Source organism: Gossypium hirsutum, chromosome A09, assembly GCF_007990345.1.
Source record: "Gossypium hirsutum isolate 1008001.06 chromosome A09, Gossypium_hirsutum_v2.1, whole genome shotgun sequence".
In the NCBI taxonomy this organism is placed as follows: Eukaryota; Viridiplantae; Streptophyta; class Magnoliopsida; order Malvales; family Malvaceae; genus Gossypium; species Gossypium hirsutum.
Genome location: NC_053432.1, coordinates 78,890,672 through 78,913,407, shown reverse-complemented (window position 1 = coordinate 78,913,407; position 22,736 = coordinate 78,890,672). Strand labels below are relative to the sequence as shown.

The following is a 22,736-nucleotide window of genomic DNA, read 5'->3' as shown; positions in this document are numbered from 1 at the left end:
ATTTAGGACCAGCAAAGAAGGTACTTGGAATGAAGATTCTCAGAGATAGAAAAGCAAGTAAATTGTACCTAAGTTAGAAGGGGTACATTGAGAAAGTTCTTTGCAGGTTCAATATACAGGGTGCTAAGCCTATTAGTACTCCTTTAGTAACCCATTTCAGACTTTTATCGGTTTTGTCTCCACAATCAGATGATGATATTGAGTACATGTCACATGTTCCATACTCTAGTGTAGTGGGATCTCTAATGTATGCTATGGTTTGTTCATGTCCAGATTTATTATGTGCAGTCAGTGCAGTTAGCAGATACATGGCAAATCCCGGTAAATAATACTGGAAAGCAGTTTAGTGGGTTTTAAGATACTTACTAGGTACTACTGATGTTTGCTTACAGTTTGGAAGAACTAGAGATGGAGTCATTGGGTATGTTGATGCTGATTTTGTTGGAGACCTTGATAGAAGAAGATCTCTCACAGGTTATGTCTTTACAATCGGAAGTTGTGCAATCAGTTAAAAAGCCACTTTGCAATCTACAGTTGCTTTGTCTACCACTGAAGCTGAGTACATGGCGATTACTGAGGCTTGTAAAGAAGCTGTTTAGTTTAAGGGACTCTTTAGTAAACTCAATGAAGACCTTCAAATTAACACAGTATTTTGTGATAGTTAGAGTGTCACATTTCTTACAAAAGATCAAATGTTTCATGAGAGAACAAAACACATTGATGTTCGGTATCATTTTGTTCATGATATTATTGCTTGTGGTGATATTGTTGTGAGTAAAATTAGTACTCATGAAAATCTTGTAGATATGATGACTAAGTCACTTCCTATAACCAAGTTTGAGCATTGCTCAAACTTGGTTGGTGTTCATTGTTGAAGTTAAACCTTTAAGAGGTTTTATGGAAGAGGTGGAGAACTTGTTCGTTGAGTGTTCACGATGAAGAACTTGTTCATTGAGAATTCGTGTCAATGTGGAGATTGTTAGAATTAAGTGACCCGAATCCTTATTTAAATAAAATACAGTGGTAAAATAAAATAAAAGAAGAATCCATATAGAATTATACTTCTTTTATTTTATTTTAGAATAAGGTTTTTTAAACATTATTAAACTTCATCTATTTTATATTGATTAGAATAAGGTGTTTCAGTCTTATTAGAATATGACTTTATAAGCCTATAAATAGACCTAGTCTATTCCTCTTGTTAATATTTTCAAATTCGACATAGTGAATTTTCTTCTCCTCTATCCGTGATTTTTTTTCCGAAAGGGTTTCCACGTAAAAATCTGTGTTATGTATTTTATTTTTATTTTTTTCACAAATTATGTATGATTAAATTAAAATTTACGTTTCAAGTATATATTTGAACTGCAATTAAAATTTTACATATATAATTTCACTAAGTTAAAATTCATATATATAATTATACATTAAATTAAAATTTATGTATAATTTTAATATTTATCCCAAAAACACTCACAAAATTTGACTGAAGGAAAGACTTCCTAAAGTTCTGTATGTCACGTGTTTAACACGTGACATAGAAAATGAAAACCAGAAACTAATCATTGTCAAGATAAATCTGAGGTCAACAACAAGAAAAGAGCCACCTGTGTCACAATAATAGTTAATCGTAGTCCGCGAAATAGCTGATCGCATTCCATGGGTGCGCACTACGCCCACACTTGGTTCCTTCTTCTTGTTCTATTTTTATTAGAGTATAAAGACCCATTAAAAAAACGAGTTGTATAAAGAGATTACTACACCTTTGGTTTGGTTTCTCCGGCGCCAATGTTTTCTAAACAATAATATACAAAATTAAAGGGAAAAAGAGGAAATTTTTGTCTTCTTCAATTTCCGACAAGATTTATAGGGTTTTAGCTTAACTACGATGCAAAGATGCTTCATTTCTAGTGTTTGTGTTTTTTAGGGTTGGATTTTGATTTTATGTCTGGGTTTTGGTTGATTGATTCCATGGCTGACTGGCAACAGCTTTTGCAATCGATTTTCTTAGGTCTTATATTCTCTTATCTTCTAGCGAAGCTAATCTCCTTAGTCGTTTCTTTCAAAGACGATAACCTTTCGATAACCCGAGCCCGAAGCAGCAATGTCCAGGGCTACGAGAAAATCGACGATTCGGTTTCCGGATCCGAACCGATTGGAAGTACTGAGCACTTGGGACTGCACAAGTCGGATTCGGTAGTCGCAGAATTGGGAAGTATTAGGGCCGAGAGTGATGGCGATGGTGATGGCGTGGATGATGACGACGACGATTGGGAAGGGGTGGAGTGTACGGAACTGGATGATGCGTTCAGTGCGGCAACGGCGTTCGTGGCGGCTGCCGCGGCTGATCGGTTGTCGCAGAAGGTTCCGAACGAGGTGCAGTTGCAGCTTTACGGTTTGTACAAGATTGCCACCGAAGGGCCTTGCACTGCTCCGCAGCCTTCCGCTTTGAAAATGACGGCTCGTGCTAAGTGGTAACGCGGCGTTTCTTGGCGTTTTCTGCTCTCTCTCTCTCTCTCTCTCCCTAATTTATTCGGGTTTTGTTTTGTTTTGTTTGATTTCGGGTTATTTCTTATTTTGGGAAATGTGAACACCATAGATGAGCTTACTGAGTATAATTTAGTTAATTCGCTGACTAAACTTTTTTTTTTCGATTCAAAGCTGAACTTGTTTTACTTGAAGCTCTTATTATGAGTAGAAATTTGGGTAAATTTGATGATCATTTAATTAGTTTCTTATTCAATCTTCAATATTTGATTGTTCCTCATTGCATGTCACTTCAATTTAGCTTGAGAATTGTTTCTACTACATAATTCAAGACTTGAATGATTGAAAATTGATTGAGAAATTTATATCCCTGGTTATTGAATTTGATTATTCGTTCATTCTTAGGCAAGCATGGCACAAATTGGGTGCTATGCCTCCAGAGGATGCAATGCAGAAATACATTGATGTTGTGACAGAGCTATATCCATCTTGGGCTGCTGGTTCAGCTATGGTGTGGTTTTAATCTTATTGCACTTCTATCTGCTAACTTCCTTTTTTGAGGATACTGTTTTGTTTCTATCTACTTTCTTTTTGTTTTTCGATATTTTGCTGATTAACTGGTTTTTTAACCTTTGTTCCTGGAAGGGCAAAGGTGGGGCTGATAATGCTTCAAGTAAAGATGTCAAAGGACCAATGGGACCGGTTTTCAGCTCTTTTGTGTATGAAGAGGAATCTGAAAATGATTTGTAAGGTTCTTTAAACTTATCTAACTGCTATTGACTGGGTCTACTTATGTCTTATTAAGGTTAACCAGGTAAGAGATAATTAATTGAGTCGTTCTTTGGGTACTATGTTTCTCTAACTCTTCGTTTTTCTTGAAGTACCCATGTACAGCACTCATGTTTGACGCATATCCTAACATGGGTTTAGGGATATGACCCTCCGAATGCATATAAAAACTTGCAAAAAAGTTGAATATACTTCTTTGCAACATATACCAATGTCTGAAACTCAATACTTGTTTCCGAGTAACATGAACTGGACGTTTTGTTGTATATTTGGATGTTATAGGGCTTTGCATGTTTTCTTGAGCAAAACCTAGGTCTTTGAAATTGCTATTGTTTGTGATGGCGTAATTGGTTTTAAGCATGGAAGTTTAGTATGTAAATTTGAATAGGAAAAAACTTCCTTTCTTAAGCTATAAGTCAACCATATGCAATTCTACCTGTGATAGTAAAAATTTCTTCTGTTGTACTATTTTGCAGTTATTCTCACCACTTGCGTATCTTATCCAATATAATTATGGTGCCATCAAAAAATTAAATCCTCCAAAATCAAAGACCATTTAACTTCGGACTATGAATATGGAATGTGCCCGTTCCATGATTTATGATCTATATTTTCAAGTTTTGTTTTTGGCTGTTCGTAATTCTGAATTCTCTTCACGAACATTGGTGTTGCCTTGGATATTATATTATTTTCTGTTTCTGATTGTTGGTATGCTCGACTATGGAATGGTTCCTATTAGCACGAAGGAGTGCATAATTATAAGTGTTTCATTAATGAATTAGACTTCCCTCTTGTCATCTAAACAAAATATTCTTTATTGCTTACTAACTGAGCTTATTGTTTTCTAGTATCCAAGACATTTGATGGGAATGCTTATTGTTTTTCAGGAAAATGGATGCTATCCACACTTTTGCCAGAGAAGGAGAACTGGATAATTTGCTTAAATGCATTGAAAGTGGTGTTTCTGTGCATTTGCAAGGTTTGTTTCAATTTAGTTGTTTTTCCTCCTTTAAAGAAAAAACTAGACTTGCATGCATGGGTCTGAAAGACTTTGTTTAATCAAGTAACTTGTTTGCATTTGATGCTTGCAGACAGTGAAGGGAGGACCCCAATGCATTGGGCTGTAGATCGTGGCCATCTTAAAATTGCCGAAGCACTTCTTAGCAGGAATGCTAATGTGAATGCTAAGGTAATTATTGTATCGCTGTTGCGGTTTTACTGGTATTCACCTTCTAACCTATTTGTGTGTGCTGAAACTATCCGTGTCTGACGTACCTGTAATGCACAAAAACAAATATGAAATAACTGTCTTTAGAGTGTTTTTGAACCGTTTTCAAAAGCATACCAAAGTAAATAATAATTTTTTTATCTTAAATGGTGCACAATGCACTATATTTCTCTTTTCTCTTTCTGGTATTGTAAGCATTGTTATTAAAATCTTTGTTTTTTTTTTTTCTATTGGAAGGACAATGAAGGTCAAACCCCATTGCACTATGCTGTTATGTGTGAGAGGGAAGACATTGCCAAATTTCTTGTAAAACAAAATGCAGACAAAGATACGAAGGATAACGACGGCAACTCTCCAGTCGACCTGTGTGACTCAGGTTGGCCTTGGTTGCAACGTGCAGGCAAAGTGGAATGACCTGTGTTTTATTCCCAAGTTTGGTTTCAGTTAAAAAGTACTTGAAAAAATTTCTCATGGATGTATATGGGTATAAGTAACCTTTTGCACTTCTTTCCTTAGTTATATGCTAATGTGGGGTACTCTGATGTTCATTGGCCTCACCTCCTTAAGTACTGCTTTCTTTACCACCATAAGTAGATGGAAAAGAATTGGAAGGTGGCTTTAGCCGGTGAAATGGAATTCTGATACCATCATTTGTTTGGATAGAGTCTAGAGGTATGTAGCCGGACATGGCCAGAGAAGTTGGATGTTACTCTTCAAAGGGATCCAATGCGGGCAGTGCAGTGAACCTAATTAGTTGTTTGATCTGATGGTAGATATGATAAACCGTAGATTCCATCACCCTAAATCTGTTCCCATCAAACGGAGACTCCGTCACCCCAAAAACTGATGTAATTTCACAATATAAATGGGCAAACTGCTTAAGATTACTTATCCTGCTTCACTAAAAAGTTTCTACTGTCTGATCAAGATGTCATGATCAAAACTTTGCCTCTTATCTTTATAAAGATTATATCATGATTTGGTCTAAAATTTTATTTTATCTTTGTCCCATTGGGTCTCTAAACCATAGTGGTCGGAATTTTACCGATCTTTGTTGTACCCTAACAACAACCTCTTTGATATTTGCATCTTTTGTTATCATGCAATCGGATTAGGTGTCGGCATGGCTTTCATTTACTGGAATTTCAGGACTTTACTTTTATCTCGTAGTTCCAATCATGCAGAACGTCGAATGCAATAAATTTGGCTTTTTGGGCCAACAACCTAAGGACGTCAACTTTATCTTTTTCAATGTTAGATTGTATTTTTTTATCAAAATTAAGCTTGGTGGGCGTTAATGTTTAATATTTTTTTTAAATTTGTCTAATTTTTTTTCATTGCTTTTTCTCCTTAAATTGTTTTATTTATAAATTTATTATTCTAATAAATAAATGTCATATTAAAAAATAGAAAAATAGATATTCATTTATTTATAAATATTTTTATAATTTTGTATGTATTTTCATCGAAAAATAAATGTTTAAATTTTTTTAGTTTTTTGAATTTTAAGAATAAAGGCTAAATTGATATAATGCGCAAAATTGAAGGTTAAATTTGTTGAATTTTTTTAAATTAGGACCAGACTAATAGAATTTGTAAATATTAGAGAACTAAATTTGTTATTATGTCAATGAAAAATAATCATATTAGCATTCTATTAGTAATTTAATGGATGAGTGATCAAATTATTAAATTTTGATATATTGTTAACTAAAATAAAAAAATAAATTTGGATGATTAAAAAAAAGCATCTAATAGTTGAGTGACTAAAATATTAAATGTTTGATTATTTAAGCTTGAATAAGAGTATAGCTTTAGGCTTTTATTAATTAAGAAATAAGTCAATTTATTCAATTTGTTCGATTTATAAACTCGAAATTAAAATTTAACCTAATAAAATCAATCACCTAAATTGAATAAATCGAAAAAACCAATTAAATTTATTCACGTACATAATTGATTAACTTTTTTTACTAAACTACACAATTAGTCAGTTATAAATATTACTTATTCCTATTTTAATCATCTTAATTTTTTAAAAGATTTATTTAGTTACCGCTATTAAAAAAGTTAACCAAATTAGTCACTCTACTATTAAATCTATTCTATTATTAAGAACATTTTTTATTCATTTTCTCTCTTCCCCCTCCCTTCTTTTTTCCTTATTCTTTTTTCATGATTCATTTTTCTTTATATTCTCTCTCCTCTCTCCTCTCCATAACTAACCAGAGCTGATTATGGGTCATGCTAAAGTCCGTTTTTAAGTTCGAATAGACCCGATCCATCTTTTTTTTTTTTTTTTCCATATTCACACATATGACATATCTATATGTACATGACCTTTCTTCAATACTTTTAAGTCTACAGCCATTGCTTTCGTGGGAACAAGTGTATTAAAGAAAACATTGCTTTCGTGAGATTAACAAGTCAAACATATTTCTCACCAAAATACATCATGAAACAAAGATTCAACCTACGAACAACTTTGTTTCAAAGAAATTAAGAATTTAGATACATCGATACAATACCTACTAAAACACAAAGAGTCTCTTTTCTCTTTAATTCTCGGTTCAACTTTCTCCCTTTCTTCTCCACTTCCTTTTAGAGTAATTTTTGAGAGTTCTTTATGTTCTTCCTCATTCCCACGGTTATAACCCTTTCTATATTGTGAATAAAGAAATTAAAGATTTAGAAAAAAGAAGAAAAATAAAGAAGGATTTAGTTAGGGATTTAGAAAAGGAAAGAAGGCTGAAATGTTGAAGAAAGAAAAAGAAAAGGAAGGATTTAGACCTGATTAGGGAAATGTTGAAATGTTGACTCCACTGAAAGTTTCCGCTGACATTTGAAAGTAGTAGTTGGGTTTTTACTTTTCAGTTTTTAAGTTTGGGTTATTTGGATGCATAAGACAAAAGGGTTTTCACTTTTCAGTTTGGGTCATTTTTCTTTTAGGCTTTGGCGTGAGGTAGGCCGTGGGGGAGGAGAGGGTTGTGTAAATATGTTGATTTGGGCTGGGCCCTGACAAAAAATTTTACTTGAGGTTTGACTTGTTTAAAAAACCGGCCTCAATTTTTGTTTAAGCTCATTTTTTAAACTTATATTTTGTACAAACCTTCAGACCTAAACAAGTGACCTGACCCATGATTAGGTCTATCGCCAACTCACATAGCTCTCTACTTCTAGCCCTTTCTCTTGGCTTACAATCCCTTACGATCATCGTTATATTCTACACAACCTTTAGCCACTCAACACCTTATCACCCTTCCACACCACCATCTCTTACACAACATCACCATCCAACACTCCTACCCTCATCATTATTACCTCCACCTCATTCACCATTAGACCTAGAAGCATCCACAACTTGAACCACTAAAGTAAAAGACTCGAAACCCAAACTTTAAACAATCATTCATAAACAAAATCCAACACAAGAAAAAAGTCCAATCAATAAATATAACCAACACAATTAAAAAAAGCTACTTGTTATTTTGAAGAACCTAAATCGAGCTTGCAAACAAATAAGATAAAAGCTCGTATTTAAAAAGGAAGGAAAATAAATTGAAAATTTAAAAAAAGTAAAAGGGATTTACCTCTATTCTTTTCCTGCTTTTTGCTTTTACAATTTGCCCTTTTCCCCTAGGGTTTTATTCAGCGCAGCCGGCTAAAGGTAAAGTCTGCATTCAGTTTCGAGTTTTTGAAGTAGTTTTGACGAATTCTACTTTGTTTTTTTTATATGATTAGGGTTTTGGATAGTGATTTTTGAAGTGGTTTTGCTGAATTCTACCCTGAAAGTTTTGTTTTTGTATGTAATGTAATTAGTGTTTTGATAGTGATTCTTAATATTTGATGTTGAATAACTTGAGGCTTTTATTTTGTTTTTATAATATTTGTTGTCTTCTTGTTTGCAGTATTAGATATTTATTGTATTTGTACAGCGATATTATATTTAATTTAAATCTAATTTGACCTGGTATGCTTGGTTCATTTTTAATTTCAAAGTTTCAAAATTTTTAATATCGAATTGGCACAATGGATCTCGAATATTTAATATTTAAGTGTATAGTTGGAAGTATCTAAATAGAGTTAAGATTAGGGTTTTTGTTTTGTTTGTTGCAGATGTTTTCACTTTTCCAATGATATATCTTTCTTTTTATATGGTTTCTTAATCTTCTATACTGCATTTAACTATTTAGTGTGTGTATTTCATTGATTAAATTGTCCATGTTTTCTTTTATATTAGGGTGATGGAAGTTACACAGGTGCTTTTGAATGCACAATCAATAGATGGAACAGTACGAAAGAATGCTGAAGAAAGTTTGAAACAGTTTCAAGAGCAGAACCTTCCTGGTTTTTTGCTTTCGCTTTCTGGAGAGTTGGCTAATGAGGAGAAGCCTGTGGAAACACGCAAATTAGCGGGTTTGATACTTAAGAATGCATTGGATGCTAAGGAAGAACACAGAAAGTTTGAGCTTGTTCAAAGATGGTTGTCGTTGGATGGCAATGCAAAGAGCCAAATTAAGGCTTCTTTACTTACGACCCTATCTTCTATTGTGTCTGATGCTCGATCAACTGCATCGCAAGCAATTGCCAAGGTCGCTGGCATTGAGCTGCCACAAAAGCAGTGGCCTGAGTTGATAGGTTCACTTTTATCAAATGTTAATCAGCAACCAGCTCATGCTAAGCAAGCCACTTTGGGAACTCTTGGATATTTGTGTGAGGAGGTCCCTCCTAATGTTATTGATCAAGATCAAGTAAATAAAATACTTACAGCTGTAGTTCAAGGTATGAGTGCCTCGGAAGTAAACACTGATGTGAGGCTTGCAGCCACAAGAGCACTTTACAATGCAATCGGATTTGCTCAAGCGAATTTCATCAATGACATGGAGCGTGATTATCTTATGAGAGTTGTTTGTGAGGCAACCTTGTCCCCAGAATCGAGGATACGGCAAGCAGCTTTTGAGTGTTTGGTCTCCATTTCATCAACTTACTATGAGAAACTGGCTGCTTATATTCAGGATATTTTTAATATTACGGTAAAGGCTGTGAGGGAAGACGAGGAACCTGTTGCCCTTCAAGCTATTGAATTCTGGAGTTCAATATGTGATGAGGAGATAGATATTTTGGAGGAATTTGGAGTTGATTTCACTGGGGATTCTGATATTACTTGCTTTTACTTTATCAAGCAGGCTCTTCCTGCTCTTGTTCCTATGCTTTTGGAGACGTTGCTGAAGCAGGAAGAGGATCAGGATCAAGATGAAGGGGCTTGGAATATTGCAATGGCTGGGGGAACTTGTCTTGGTCTGGTTGCACGTACTGTAGGAGATGATATTGTTCCTTTTGTTGTGCCTTTTATTGAGGAGAATATACAAAAATCAGATTGGAGGCAGAGAGAGGCAGCAACTTATGCCTTTGGTTCAATCTTGGAGGGCCCTTCTCCTGAAAAGTTGATACCTCTTGTGAATGTTGCCCTAAACTTCATGCTAAGTGCTTTGACAAAGGACCCTAGTAGCCACGTCAAAGACACTACTGCCTGGGCCCTTGGACGAATCTTTGAATTTCTTCATGGATCAGCCGTAGGTTCAACTGTCATCACTCAGGAAAATTGCCAACAGTTAGTCACAGTTCTGCTGCAAAGCATGAACGACACTCCAAATGTTGCTGAGAAGGCTTGTGGTGCTCTCTATTTTCTTGCTCAAGGTTATGAGGAGGTGGGCCCATCATCTCCTTTAACTCCTTTTTTCCAGGAAATTGTGCAGTCCCTTCTCACTGTCACTCATCGAGAAGATGCTGGGGAATCCCGGCTGAGGACGGCTGCCTATGAGACTTTGAATGAAGTGGTGAGGTGTTCAACAGATGAGACAGCTCCATTAGTGTTGCAGTTGGTGCCTGTCATCATGATGGAGCTTCATAACACTCTTGAGGGGCAGAATCTGTCATCTGATGGGAGGGAGAAGCAAAGTGAATTGCAAGGGCTTCTTTGTGGGTGCTTACAGGTCATTATCCAGAAGCTTGGTTCATCAGAATCAACCAAGTATGTGTTCATGCAGTTTGCAGATCAGGTAATGGGGCTTTTCCTAAGGGTTTTTGCTTGTAGGAGTGCGACTGTACACGAGGAGGCTATGCTTGCAATCGGAGCCCTTGCTTATGCAACTGGGCCAGATTTTGCGAAGTACATGCCAGAGTTTTATAGGTACTTGGAAATGGGTCTTCAGAATTTCGAGGAGTACCAAGTCTGTGCTGTCACAGTTGGTGTTGTGGGTGATATTTGCAGGGCATTAGAGGAAAAAATTGTTCCTTACTGTGATGGGATTATGACACAACTTCTCAAGAATTTATCAAGCAATCAGTTGAATCGTTCTGTGAAGCCTCCCATATTTTCATGCTTTGGTGACATTGCATTGGCAGTAGGAGAGTATTTCGAGAAGTATTTAATGTGGGCCATGTCTGCTCTTCAAAGAGCAGCAGAGTTATCCACCCATGTAGCAGGAGATGATGAATTGATAGAGTACACAAATTCGTTGAGAAATGGAATTCTGGAGGCATATTCTGGGATATTCCAAGGGTTTAAAAACTCTGCAAAAACCCAGCTCTTGATTCCTTATGCACCTCACATCCTCCAGTTCTTGGATGGCATATACATGGAGAAAGACATGTGAGTTATATTAAAAGACTCTTCTCAGCTCTTACTCTATTTAATAGCTTGTCTTTTGATATGTGGTTATTGACAATCATTTTTATGCTACTTATTTGCCTGTAGGGATGATGTGGTCATGAAGACTGCCATTGGTGTCCTTGGAGATCTCGCTGATACATTGGGAAGTCATGCCGGTTCTTTGATTCAGCAATCTCTTTCAAGCAAAGATTTTTTAAATGAATGCTTGTCTTCAGAAGACCTTATGATTAAAGAATCTGCTGAATGGGCCAAGTTGGCCATTAGTCGTGCTATTTCTGTTTGATAGTATTGCCATTCAGTGCATTTATTTTCTGTTGGAAGTCCATGCATTTGGGTGTGTTGTGTTGAGGGTCTGGGATTGCATGTTTCAAGTCGTCACCATTTTGAAACAACAGAAGTTGTTATTGGCCTTCCAAGTTGTCGTTAACTCTTGCATCATCATCATCATCAGCATCATGGGGTCAGATTCCATTTTTTTATTACATGAGGTGGGTCGGGGTGGTTTCAGAGAAGTTGATGAAAATCACAATGAAATCGTGGAGGAGCATTAATTAAGAGAGGGTTCAGTAACTGTGACATCAAACCGGTGGCTAACTAGTCCGGTAGCTTCAGTCCCTTCAGTGTTCGTACTGCTCTTGTTTCAAGACAAACATCATTTTTGCCCTTGGTTTGTTTTTCTCCAAGTAAATATCCATCATTGGAATGGATGACCGAGGCTAGGGTTGAAAGATGTGCAGCACTTTGGAAACAGTCTCAAAATGCTGCATTTCATTTTTCACCACTGTCCTTTCCATCACCTAGTTTTGATTTCCTTAGTGTTCCTCACTTTTTTTTTTTTTGGTCAGCATAAGTTGGCATATATATCTTTAAGCATATACATATCATTCAGTGGCTGGGTTGCATTTAGTCTCTCAGCTGCTGCTTTTTGTATAATTGTTTGTTACCCATTTTGGAGTCAATTTGTTCAATTATCATGCATTCATAAGTTTATCTGTTTTGCCCTTCTTTTCTGTATACATTTTTTTTATCATACAATTGGAATGAATACATGTTCAAATACTAGATTGTGAATTCTGTTAGAGATCAAAATCAAGCCGTTAAAATGTTTTAGTTCAGTTCGGATATCCCTGAGTAGGGGTTGTTGTGGTTTAATTGAGGTTGAGTTTGAGCTCGATTCCACTTGAAGCTAGGTTTGATTTTGTTTGAGCTCATTTTTAATTTGAACTCAGTTTGAGATTAAAAAAAAAAACTGAATCTTTTTTAGTTTATTCAAATATATTTGATTTTAAACTTGGTTGTTTATGTTTGAGATTGAGCTTGAATTCAAAATCTTCAATGATAATTCATAAAGTATAGCTTTCAACACTTAAAAGAAATTTTAATTAGGCTTGCTAAAAGATTAAGATATTCAAATTTGGTTTATTGAAGTGTGAGTTGGAGTGAACTTAATATCCTTAAATATTTCCAACAAATTTGAAGTTCTAAAAATTTGAGAAATGGTAAGTTATATTCATTAAACATTTAATAGAAAACTTAATATCCTTGGACAAAGACATTTGTACTTTGAATTTAATTTAAATAATAAAAAAATTTATTTTTAAAATTTAAATTTAATTATAAAATATATAAAATATCAATTAAAAATATATATTTTATTATTTTTAACAGTAAAATGAATTTTATGGGCAGGTGGGGTTGTTCCATGGAAAGCTCTACAATTAAGTAACTTAAATTTTATTGAATAGTTTTAAATTATTCAGTTATTATTTTGTAATTTTTTTAAATTAAATAATTAAAATATAAAATTACTAATAATTTAGTCACAAATTTACCTTTTAAAATTTTAACCAGTGTGCAGAGCAACTATTAAAAAAATAATTTTGTATAAATTATTTGAGTCCAGCTTCAAATCCGCGTCTCTTCCTTCTTCATCTCCTTTTATTATTTTTTTTCTTTTTCTATTTTGTTTTCTCTCCAATTATTAGGGTTTCATTTCAGCTCCTAATCCTTCTTCTCCGATTCTCCGATCGGTGAAAGGTAAAGTCTGCATCGTATTTCTTTTCACTTTTTTTAAGTTATACTATTGGTCGATTTCATTTCTGAAAGTTCTATTCCTTGTTTGTAGTTAGGGTTTTGAATAGTGAGTTTTGTGTATTTGGTACTGAATGCATTGATCTGCTATTTTTTTTATGGTTTATATTCCTAAGGTTCTTTTTATTTGAAGACAAATCCGAGTATTAGATTTTTGTTGGAAATATTTAAGTGATCTGATTTATTCTTGTTTAAATTAAATCTGATTTGATCTGCGAGATTTTTTTCTTTGCTTTGTTAAATTTCAGATTAAGTTTTTAATGTCTAAATTGCCTCAATTGATTTTGAATATTTAAGTGTTCCTCTCAGCTGTTAAGTATGCAAGTGGAGATGATAATTTGGATTTGATGGATCCATTTATGGTTATATTCGTGTTACGATCGGTTACTTTCCTTACATGAAATTTAAGGGAACTGTTTTATGTTAGTTTTGCTTCCATTCATTTTTGTCACTATGCAGTCTCCTTACCCTTTAGTTTTGGATTTGCTTGATTGAGTGAAAAACTGGAAGGATGGAAAGAGGAGAGTGAGAAAGTGCAAAGAAATAAATTTTGAGCGTGCTTGGTAGGAAGTGAAAGTGAGAGGAAAGGAAATATAAAAAAACACCTTTTATTATTTAACGTTTAAAAGCAAATCACTCTCCTCTTTGAAGGAAAGATAGACAATAATGATATTTTCTTTCCATTTTCCCATCTTTCCTACTAAGTACAACCGAAAGAAAACATATAAGTTCTTTCTATTCTTTTTCCTCTTTCTAATCTTCTTTTCACCTTATCAAGAAAAGTCTTAATATATGTTTAGGATTGAGGTGCTGCAATATTCATGCTGTTTGGCACTGAATTTCTGTTCGTCTAATTGATTAAACTGTTTGTGCTTTAGAAAAATTAGAGCCAATGGAAGTTACACAGGTGCTTTTGAATGCACAATCAATAGATGGAGCCGTGCGAAAGAATGCTGAAGAAAGTTTGAAACACTTTCAGGAGCAGAACCTTACAGGTTTCTTGCTGTTACTTTCTGGGGAGTTGGTAAGTGAGGAAAAGCCTGTGGAAACTCGTAAGTTAGCAGGTTTGATACTTAAGAATGCATTGGATGCTAAGGATCAGCAGAGGAAGGTTGAGCTTGTTCAAAGATGGCTGTCGTTGGATGGTAATGCCAAGAGCCAGATTAAGGCAGGCCTATTAAAGACTCTGTCTTCTCCAGTATCTGATGCTCGGTCAACTGCATCTCAAGTTATTGCCAAGGTTGCTGGCATTGAGTTGCCACATAAACAGTGGCCTGAGTTGGTGGGTTCACTTTTATCAAATGTTCATCAGCTACCAGTTCATGCTAAGCAAGCCACATTGGAGACTCTTGGCTATTTGTGTGAGGAGGTGTCTCCTGATGTTATCGATCAGGATCAGGTAAATAAAATACTTACGGCTGTAGTTCAAGGCATGAGTGCTTCTGAAGGAAACGCTGATGTAAGGCTTGCTGCTACAAGAGCACTTTACAATGCTCTAGGATTTGCTCAGGCTAATTTCAGCAATGACATGGAGCGTGATTACCTCATGAGAGTTGTCTGTGAAGCAACCTTGTCTCCAGAAGTGAGAATAAGGCAAGCAGCTTTCGAATGTTTGGTCTCTATTTCATCAACTTATTATGAGAAACTAGCTCCTTACATCCAGGATATTTTTAACATTACGGCAAAGGCTGTGAGAGAAGATGAGGAACCTGTGGCCCTTCAAGCCATTGAGTTTTGGAGTTCTATTTGTGATGAGGAGATAGATATTTTGGAAGAATATGGAGGTGATTTTACTGGAGACTCTGATATTCCTTGCTTTTACTTTATCAAGCAAGCAATCCCTGCTCTTGTTCCTATGTTATTGGAGACACTCTTGAAGCAGGAGGAGGATCAGGATCAAGATGAAGGGGCTTGGAATATTGCAATGGCTGGGGGAACTTGTCTTGGTTTGGTTGCACGTACTGTAGGAGACGATATTGTTCCACTTGTTGTGCCATTTATTGAAGAGAATATAACAAAACAAGATTGGAGGCAGAGAGAGGCGGCAACTTATGCTTTTGGTTCAATCTTGGAGGGTCCTTCCCCTGCAAAGTTAATACCTCTCGTGAATGTTGCCTTAAACTTCATGTTAAGTGCTTTGACAAAGGACCCCAATAGCCACGTGAAAGACACTACTGCATGGACCCTTGGACGAATCTTTGAATTCCTTCATGGCTCAGCTGTTGATTCACCCATCATCACTCAGGCAAATTGCCAACAGATAGTCGTAGTTCTGCTACAGAGTATGAAGGACACTCCTAATGTTGCTGAGAAGGCCTGTGGTGCTCTCTATTTTCTTGCTCAAGGTTATGAGGAGGTGGGTCCATCATCTCCTTTAACTCCTTTCTTCCAGGAAATTGTGCAGTCTCTTCTCACTGTCACTCACCGAGAAGATGCTAGGGAATCTCGGTTGAGGACAGCTGCGTATGAGACATTGAATGAAGTGGTGAGATGTTCTACAGATGAGACAGCTCCATTGGTGTTGCAATTGGTGCCCGTCATTATAATGGAGCTTCATAACACTGTTGAGGGGCAGAAGCTGTCATCTGATGAGAGGGAGAAGCAGAGTGAATTGCAAGGCCTTCTTTGTGGGTGTTTACAGGTGATTATTCAGAAGCTTGGTTCATCAGAGTCAACCAAGTATCTGTTCTTGCAGTATGCAGATCAGATAATGGGGCTTTTCCTAAGTGTTTTTGCTTGTAGGAGTGCGACTGTGCACGAGGAGGCCATGCTTGCAATCGGAGCCCTTGCTTATGCTACTGGGCCAGATTTTGTGAAGTACATGCCTGAGTTCTATAGGTACTTGGAAATGGGTCTTCAGAATTTCGAAGAGTACCAAGTTTGTGCTGTCACAGTTGGTGTTGTGGGTGATATTTGCAGGGCATTAGAGGAAAAAGTTGTTCCTTATTGTGATGGGATCATGACACAACTTCTCAAGAATTTATCAAGCAATCAGTTGCATCGTTCTGTGAAGCCTCCCATATTTTCATGCTTTGGCGACATTGCATTGGCAGTAGGGGAGTATTTCGAAAAGTACTTAATGTGGGCTATGTCTGCCCTTCAGAGTGCTGCAGAGTTGTCTACCCATACAACAGGTGATGATGAATTGATTGAGTACATAAATACCCTAAGAAACGGAATTCTGGAGGCATATTCTGGTATATTCCAAGGGTTTAAGAACTCTCCTAAGACCCAGCTTTTGATTCCATATGCACCTCATATCCTCCAGTTCTTGGATGGCATATACATGGAGAAAGACATGTGAGTTCTACTAAGAGATACTCTTTTAAGCTTTTATTCTATTGAATGGCTTCTCTTTTGATGTGTGGTTATTTTACATTTTCTTTTTCTACTCTCTTGCCTCTAGGGATGATGTGGTCATGAAGACTGCCATTGGTGTCCTTGGAGATCTCGCTGATACATTAGGCAGTCATGCCGCATCTCTGATACAGCAATCTGTCTCAAGCAAAGACTTTTTAAATGAATGTTTGTCTTCAGAAGACGTTATGATTAAAGAATCAGCTGAATGGGCTAAGTTGGCCATTAGCCGTGCCATTTCTGTTTGATGAGGTTGCCATTCAGCTTCAGCATGTTTATTTTCTTACGGAAGTCCATGCATCTGGGTGTGTTGAGTTGAGGGTCTGGGATTGCATGTGTCAAGTCATAGCCGTTGTCCGACAACAGAAATTGTCCATCTTCAAGTTGTCACTAACTCTTGCATCATCATCATCATCATCATCATCGGGTCGGATTCCATCACTGATCATGGAGGAAGTCAATGGAGATGGAGAAGTTCGTAAACCTCTGCTTGTCATTGGGAGAGATTGCTAGTCAGGTAACCCGGTGACTTGCAGTTTGTATAAGGGCTATGTTTGAATAGAAGCATCATTTTCTGCCATGGGAGTGGTTTTCTGCGGTGAAATTGTAGGTTACTCAAAAAAGATGACTAATGATGAGAATGAAAGTGCTGCAGCAGATGAAGACATCTCATATGCTTCGCATCTCCATAGCTTCCCCATCTCTGAGTTCTGGTTCTGAGTTTTCCTCACTCCTTTATTTTAATAGTTAAAGTCTGCATCTTTTGTATAATTTGGCTTTGGTGGGGTCTAGGATTAACCATATATACTGCATGCTATTGGGAGCATTGCATTCAGCATTGAATTGTTGGTTTTTTTCTTTTCCTTTTTGAAAGATTCAATTGTTCAAATATCATGCATTCATAAAAATTCTGTTTGGAAATTGCTTTAGTTGGTTCCAACATTCGTGATATCGAAGGCATACTTTGGGAGGATGCAATGGAGACTATCTTTGGTAGACTTTGTCCAATGTAGTTTCTGTTCTTAAGAGTTGTAAACTCTCATCCCTCCCCCCCCCCCCCAAAACAAAAAAAAGTTATATATATATTGCTCTGGTTTCCCATTTGGTCGATTCTATTTTTGGTTGTAGAAAAAATCCGAGCAAGCGCTGACTGGCAGTATTTCTGGGGTTGCCTCTATTTTGATTAAAATCTTCATTTGCACTTTCTTCTGTTTTTGCTTCCCTTCTTTTATTATTTGATTTTCTATTGTTGTTAATTTGAATATTTAATTCTATATTTGAAAATAAATTCTAATGTTCTAGCAAATATGACAAATATTGCTCTTTAAATGAATTAGGATTGAAAATTAATAATCAAACGACGCAAAAATTCAAAATATTTTAAAAATTATAATAAATATTTGATCTAATACCGTATCTGAACTTGCAAATACTTTTATGATATCCTATGTTGAGCTCAATTTCCGTTGTATATTGATAAAACATTAACTAACAACAATTTAAGACTAATGTTCAGATTGAAGGACAATGTCATAATTACAGAACTTGTAGATAAAAATATGTTTCATCCAGTATCTCAACATTAATCCCATTGATCTTAAAACATACTCTTAACCTCTTTCATACTATATCTATGAACATCATCCTGGGTTGTACAGCCAGTAACCTAACGCTTCATTTTACTTTCAACATATCCGTGGAATACACAATTTTGGACATTTTACGACACTCTAAATACCCTTCAAAATGCATAAAAACGTCAAAAACAAAAAATGGTCATACCAATGTTGGACACAACCGTCTCTGATACAAAACCCCTAGTGCAAATAGCATAGGTTGTAGCACTAAACTCCATATTCTTTACTTCAAGAACAATTAAAACGTAAACATAATGTTTTCCACCTCCTATCCACAACTGCAGCACTAATCTTCGATCTGAAGATTTCCCTTTACCACAAAGCAACTCAGGTTAGCTGAAAATCCGAGAGAAGCCTCTGTAAAAACAAACACTCGAGCAAGAATATGCCGTTTACTTTGGAAAATGATGCTCTATATGTTGTATTAATAGCAAACACTTTGTTTGTATTTCATCTGAAGTCTGGATAGTCTTTTTTGTAGTGCAAATTTCTCGTCCTTCTTCCCTAATTTATCCAAGTAGAATACAACCTTATTTAGGGTTACCATAACTTCCTCACTCTCACTGCCAAACTCTCTCTCTTGAATCTTCAAAACTCTCTCAAGCTGCTCTAGTAACTCAGCCTCACCTTTCCCTAATCGACTCTGAATAGACACCAAACAATCCAAAGCCTCCCCTGTGATAACATCGACAGACATTAGAACTTTATAAGAGCACAATCATGATTCACTCTTGGCCACAACTTGGGTCTATATGTGATACTAATCATCAAGATAATGCTAAATTGCCAAACTGGCTCAGATGAGACCTTACTCAGGATAACCAAACTCCAAACAAACAATGCCTATCTGAAAAAATAACTTTCAGAAATAAATGAGATTAGTAATATTTACCAACAGGGAGGGAGTCTTTTCCGAATGCCTTCTTGCGGATGTGTAAAGCCTCAAGTGCTATTTTTTCAGCTTCTTCATCCTGCTTTAAATGGTAAAGGGTCACAGCAAGATGCAACATTGGGAAAGTGATGGAAGGATTTTCAAGGCCCGTCAGCCCTTTTCATGATTTCTAAACTAGTTCTCAACAAGCGCTCAGCCGTTACAAAATCTTTTGACTGTGAATACGATGCTGCAAGATTTAGGTAATGTGTAACTAAGCTGGGATCTTCTTTTCCTTTACGTTTCTCACTGATCAATAAACATTCCTCCAGCAGCTCGCGACCTTCTCTTCCTCTGCCAGCAGACAAATTACAACAGAAGTTAAGACTATGCTTTTACCAAAGCTGTATTATACGAAGATCAAGCCAATGTTACTACGATTTGAGTATGAGTACCGGATATGGTTATATATATTCACTTTTTTCTTAGTTTTTCATGTATTTGATCAATGTTCCAATATTTGTGCCGGACAAGAACATCAACTTGATCTTTTTACAAGCTATCCAATATGAACAGTGCTCCCATCCGAGAAATATTCAGAGATATTGGTAGTGGATTTATCATTAAGGTTTGAGAAAACCATGCATTAAAATCTACCAAAGCATGCAGATTTTTTGTCTTAATCACACATCGAACGTACCTTCCCACAGCATGAAGTAGTTCTGCCAAATCTATTCGCATATTCTCCATCATGCTATCATCTAACAGCATATAACTCGAATCTTTTATAATCTGGAGAGCCTTCTTGTATAAATCAATGGCTTCATTTGCATTCCCTGTAAAGAAATGTGGCACAATGAACCATACTTGCAATTAAGCTTTCAAAATACTGGAGAACATTTAATGATTGAAAATGGGATAGGCCTGTGGAAAGTGCTATCGTAGAAGCTACCTTTTGCACACTTTGCATGGGCTAGGGAACACATAGCAAGTCCGACTCTTCCATCGTTCTGTCCATATAACTTGGTATATATATTTAGAATTCTGAAAAAGGAAAAATAAAAAGTGAAAAATAAACAGAAAACCCACAACCAAAACAATATGAATGGAATCCTCACTAACCTAATAAAAGAGTTTTCTGCACCTGTAACTTTGCCCTCCTTTATTAAAAGACTTCCAAGACCAAACAGAGGTACAACAAGATCCTCAGTTTCGACACCTCTATTTAGTTCCAAGATGCGAATTACACGATGATAAATATCAACTGCTTTTGCAGCTTTTCCAGTAGAACTAAGGACTTTTGCGATTCCCAACAATGGTGTGACAAGAACAGCACTATTTTTACCTAGGAAAAGACGTGCATTTTGAGATAATCATCAACAATGAACAATGTCAACAGTGGAAAAAATAGGCAAAAACGATTTAGGCATGTACCGTGTCTGTTCTCTAGAATATCGGTAGCTCTTTCATTAACAGGCAAGGATTTCTCAAACTCCCCCAAATTTGAATACATGCTTCCCATATGCACAAGTATTGAGTCGAGAAGGGGTTCATCATTATTTAGATCATCTATAACTTCACTAATCTGCGATCAAGAAAATATGTACAACATGAAAAGTGGAAAGAGAAGAAATGGTTTTAATTCTCTCTTGATGAGTGATTCTTACATCAATGAGGCATTGTTATTACATTCAGAGCTCTTTAATGTTTTATCTATTGCTTGTGCCATTGGAACTTAACCTTTAAAACCTATTAGCCATGCAGGCAATCAAGGAACTTAAAAAGAGTAAAAAGGAAGCATCTTCAAGTACTAAGCTTGCAAATTTTAAATGAGGGAAAGAAATGAAGGTCCTCGACTATATAATGAATAGAAGACTAAACTTTCAATGCCTTATTTCCATTATTGTGAATTCTCTCTTTTGAAGCATGAAAAACCTCTAGGATGTGTTATAGTTCACAAACAGTTTGTATATGTTGGTCATTAGCATCATCCAATTCAGTCATTTTAAGAAATTCAACACCGGATTAACCGAGATAGGATACAAGAAGCTACACCAAAAACTTATTATCATTTGCAAAATGTATGATTTGGCAATCTATAATCACATCAGTAAGTTAATAGTAGCCAAGTGCAATACCATGTCTGTACAACAAAGAAGCACTTGAAAACTTGAAAATTAAGCTTACAAGGGAAAAGAAAGTTACCGCATCGAGCAGAGACCGTACAGACTTAAATTCTCCAACAGCCATGTAACCCAAAGCAATGACATCGAGAATAGCAGCTTCTTCAATGCCTTTAGAACCGTCATTCATCTGTTCTTTACAGCTTCATAATTTGCTTGAAGTAGGTCTACAGCTTCCTTCTCGCTCCCCGTCGTAATTAAAGTTTTGACTTCATTAAATAGCTCTTGAAGCTGCCTCTCAAAGTCACTCGTGCCATCAGAGGAGTCACTTGCTTTGTCAAACAATGTTTTAGACCTGCTAATAGTAGATACTAGGATATAATGTTTCTAAAGAAAATTTCAAAATATTGCCAATGTTATCCAGCTCCTTAAAACTTTTGTAGATTCTTTAGCTAGAGATATGCTAGAGAAATTATACAAATAAACAACTAATGATCATTTAATTAGCGAGACTTGAAACCAAGGGTCCAATCCAACAGTACATCACTTAAAGGCAAAGCCCTATGTTACTCGAACTTGAGAGTTGAATACAAGTATATGTCTCAATTTTGACAATAACTCAATCAAAAGGAGCAACATAAGCAAAGAATTCGACATTCCCAAAAGGTAAATTAACAAACAGTAACATAAAAAAATAATGACAAAACTAAAAATGGGTAATTAAGATAAAGTTCCCACCTGTGGAAGCCATTTTGTGATGAAACACCAGAAGCGACCTTATCTTGATGAGTAGAGACATGGGTTTCTAATGAGTTAACTGCAGAATAAGGTTTGAACATGAATTTGCGGCTGCTCACAGTTGGAGTTGGAGTAGCAGGTACCATGTAAAGCAGGAGCTTGGGTTTCTGGTTTCGAAGCCAACACCGTGAATTCAAGTTTAGAGAGGCTTGGATTGTCCTGAAACATTTTTTAAAAGCTAAGAACACTGATTCCAAAAGGGTTCTTCTCTTTAGCCCAAACAATGAAAAGATTAGAATTCAATAAGCGAGCGCTGACGAGACAGTTCTTGATGCTAGAGAAGCCAGATAAAGGAAACCCAAAGTAATTCGAAAAAGGAAATTGCATGTATAACATATAGATATAAAGAATGCACCTGTAAGTGGTGAAAGTGGGAGAGGGGAGAAAAATAGGAGCTGCCATCGAAGTTGCAGTGAGAAGCAGCAGTGAATTTGATTGCTTTTTGTTTTCATTTGTTTAACAACCCATTTTATTATTATTTAGATTATTCTCTAAAAATTATAAATACTTTTACATTAATATTTTTATATTTTTATAATTATATTTGAATTATAAATTTAGTTAGCTCAAATTAAAATTCACTTTATTCAAGTCCAACATAAAATAAAACCGACTTTATCATATTGTGCTGCCTGTAGCCGGATCTTTAAATAAATCTAAGTAATTTTGATAATTACTTATA

At 35.9% G+C, this 22,736-nt stretch overlaps 4 protein-coding genes and 1 long non-coding RNA gene across 6 annotated transcripts; 3 read left to right on the top strand and 2 right to left on the bottom strand.

Annotated features, from left to right (window-relative positions):
* Positions 1–1,653: 1,653 nt before the first annotated feature.
* On the top strand, positions 1,654–5,391 carry LOC107930256 (acyl-CoA-binding domain-containing protein 1). The gene is made up of 6 exons (XM_016861860.2): positions 1,654–2,474; positions 2,893–2,998; positions 3,133–3,233; positions 4,164–4,255; positions 4,368–4,465; positions 4,742–5,391. The coding sequence occupies exons 1-6, from the start codon at positions 1,945–1,947 to the stop codon at positions 4,916–4,918; spliced, it is 1,104 nt and encodes a 367-aa protein (XP_016717349.2). The 5' UTR covers positions 1,654–1,944; the 3' UTR covers positions 4,919–5,391.
* A 1,487-nt stretch (positions 5,392–6,878) lies between these two features.
* On the bottom strand, positions 6,879–7,659 carry LOC107930252 (uncharacterized). Its single transcript, XR_001692994.2, has 2 exons — positions 7,295–7,659; positions 6,879–7,164 (listed from the first exon to the last, which is right to left on the bottom strand). It is a non-coding gene; the product is annotated as an uncharacterized lncRNA (long non-coding RNA).
* Positions 7,632–12,236, top strand: LOC107930251 (importin subunit beta-1). 2 transcript variants are annotated; one of them, XM_016861843.2, is made up of 3 exons: positions 7,632–8,171; positions 8,745–11,156; positions 11,262–12,236. In XM_016861843.2, the coding sequence occupies exons 2-3, from the start codon at positions 8,749–8,751 to the stop codon at positions 11,458–11,460; spliced, it is 2,607 nt and encodes an 868-aa protein (XP_016717332.2). In that variant the 5' UTR covers positions 7,632–8,171; positions 8,745–8,748; the 3' UTR covers positions 11,461–12,236. The 2 variants fall into 2 exon arrangements, with proteins under 2 accessions (XP_016717332.2, XP_016717333.2); XM_016861844.2 differs by lacking the exon at positions 7,632–8,171 and adding an exon at positions 8,195–8,306.
* A 615-nt stretch (positions 12,237–12,851) lies between these two features.
* On the top strand, positions 12,852–17,826 carry LOC107930238 (importin subunit beta-1). The gene is made up of 3 exons (XM_016861828.2): positions 12,852–13,214; positions 14,147–16,568; positions 16,675–17,826. The coding sequence occupies exons 2-3, from the start codon at positions 14,161–14,163 to the stop codon at positions 16,871–16,873; spliced, it is 2,607 nt and encodes an 868-aa protein (XP_016717317.2). The 5' UTR covers positions 12,852–13,214; positions 14,147–14,160; the 3' UTR covers positions 16,874–17,826.
* Positions 17,827–18,075: 249 nt separating this feature from the next.
* LOC107930237 (kinesin light chain 2-like) lies at positions 18,076–22,499 on the bottom strand. Its single transcript, XM_016861827.2, is given in 11 exon segments — positions 18,076–18,937; positions 19,155–19,305; positions 19,307–19,487; positions 19,834–19,969; positions 20,086–20,177; positions 20,256–20,478; positions 20,568–20,718; positions 21,339–21,457; positions 21,460–21,611; positions 21,995–22,213; positions 22,410–22,499. Coding segments are annotated over 11 exon segments (1,722 nt in total). The 5' UTR covers positions 22,457–22,499; the 3' UTR covers positions 18,076–18,686.
* Between the last annotated feature and the right edge of the window lie 237 nt (positions 22,500–22,736).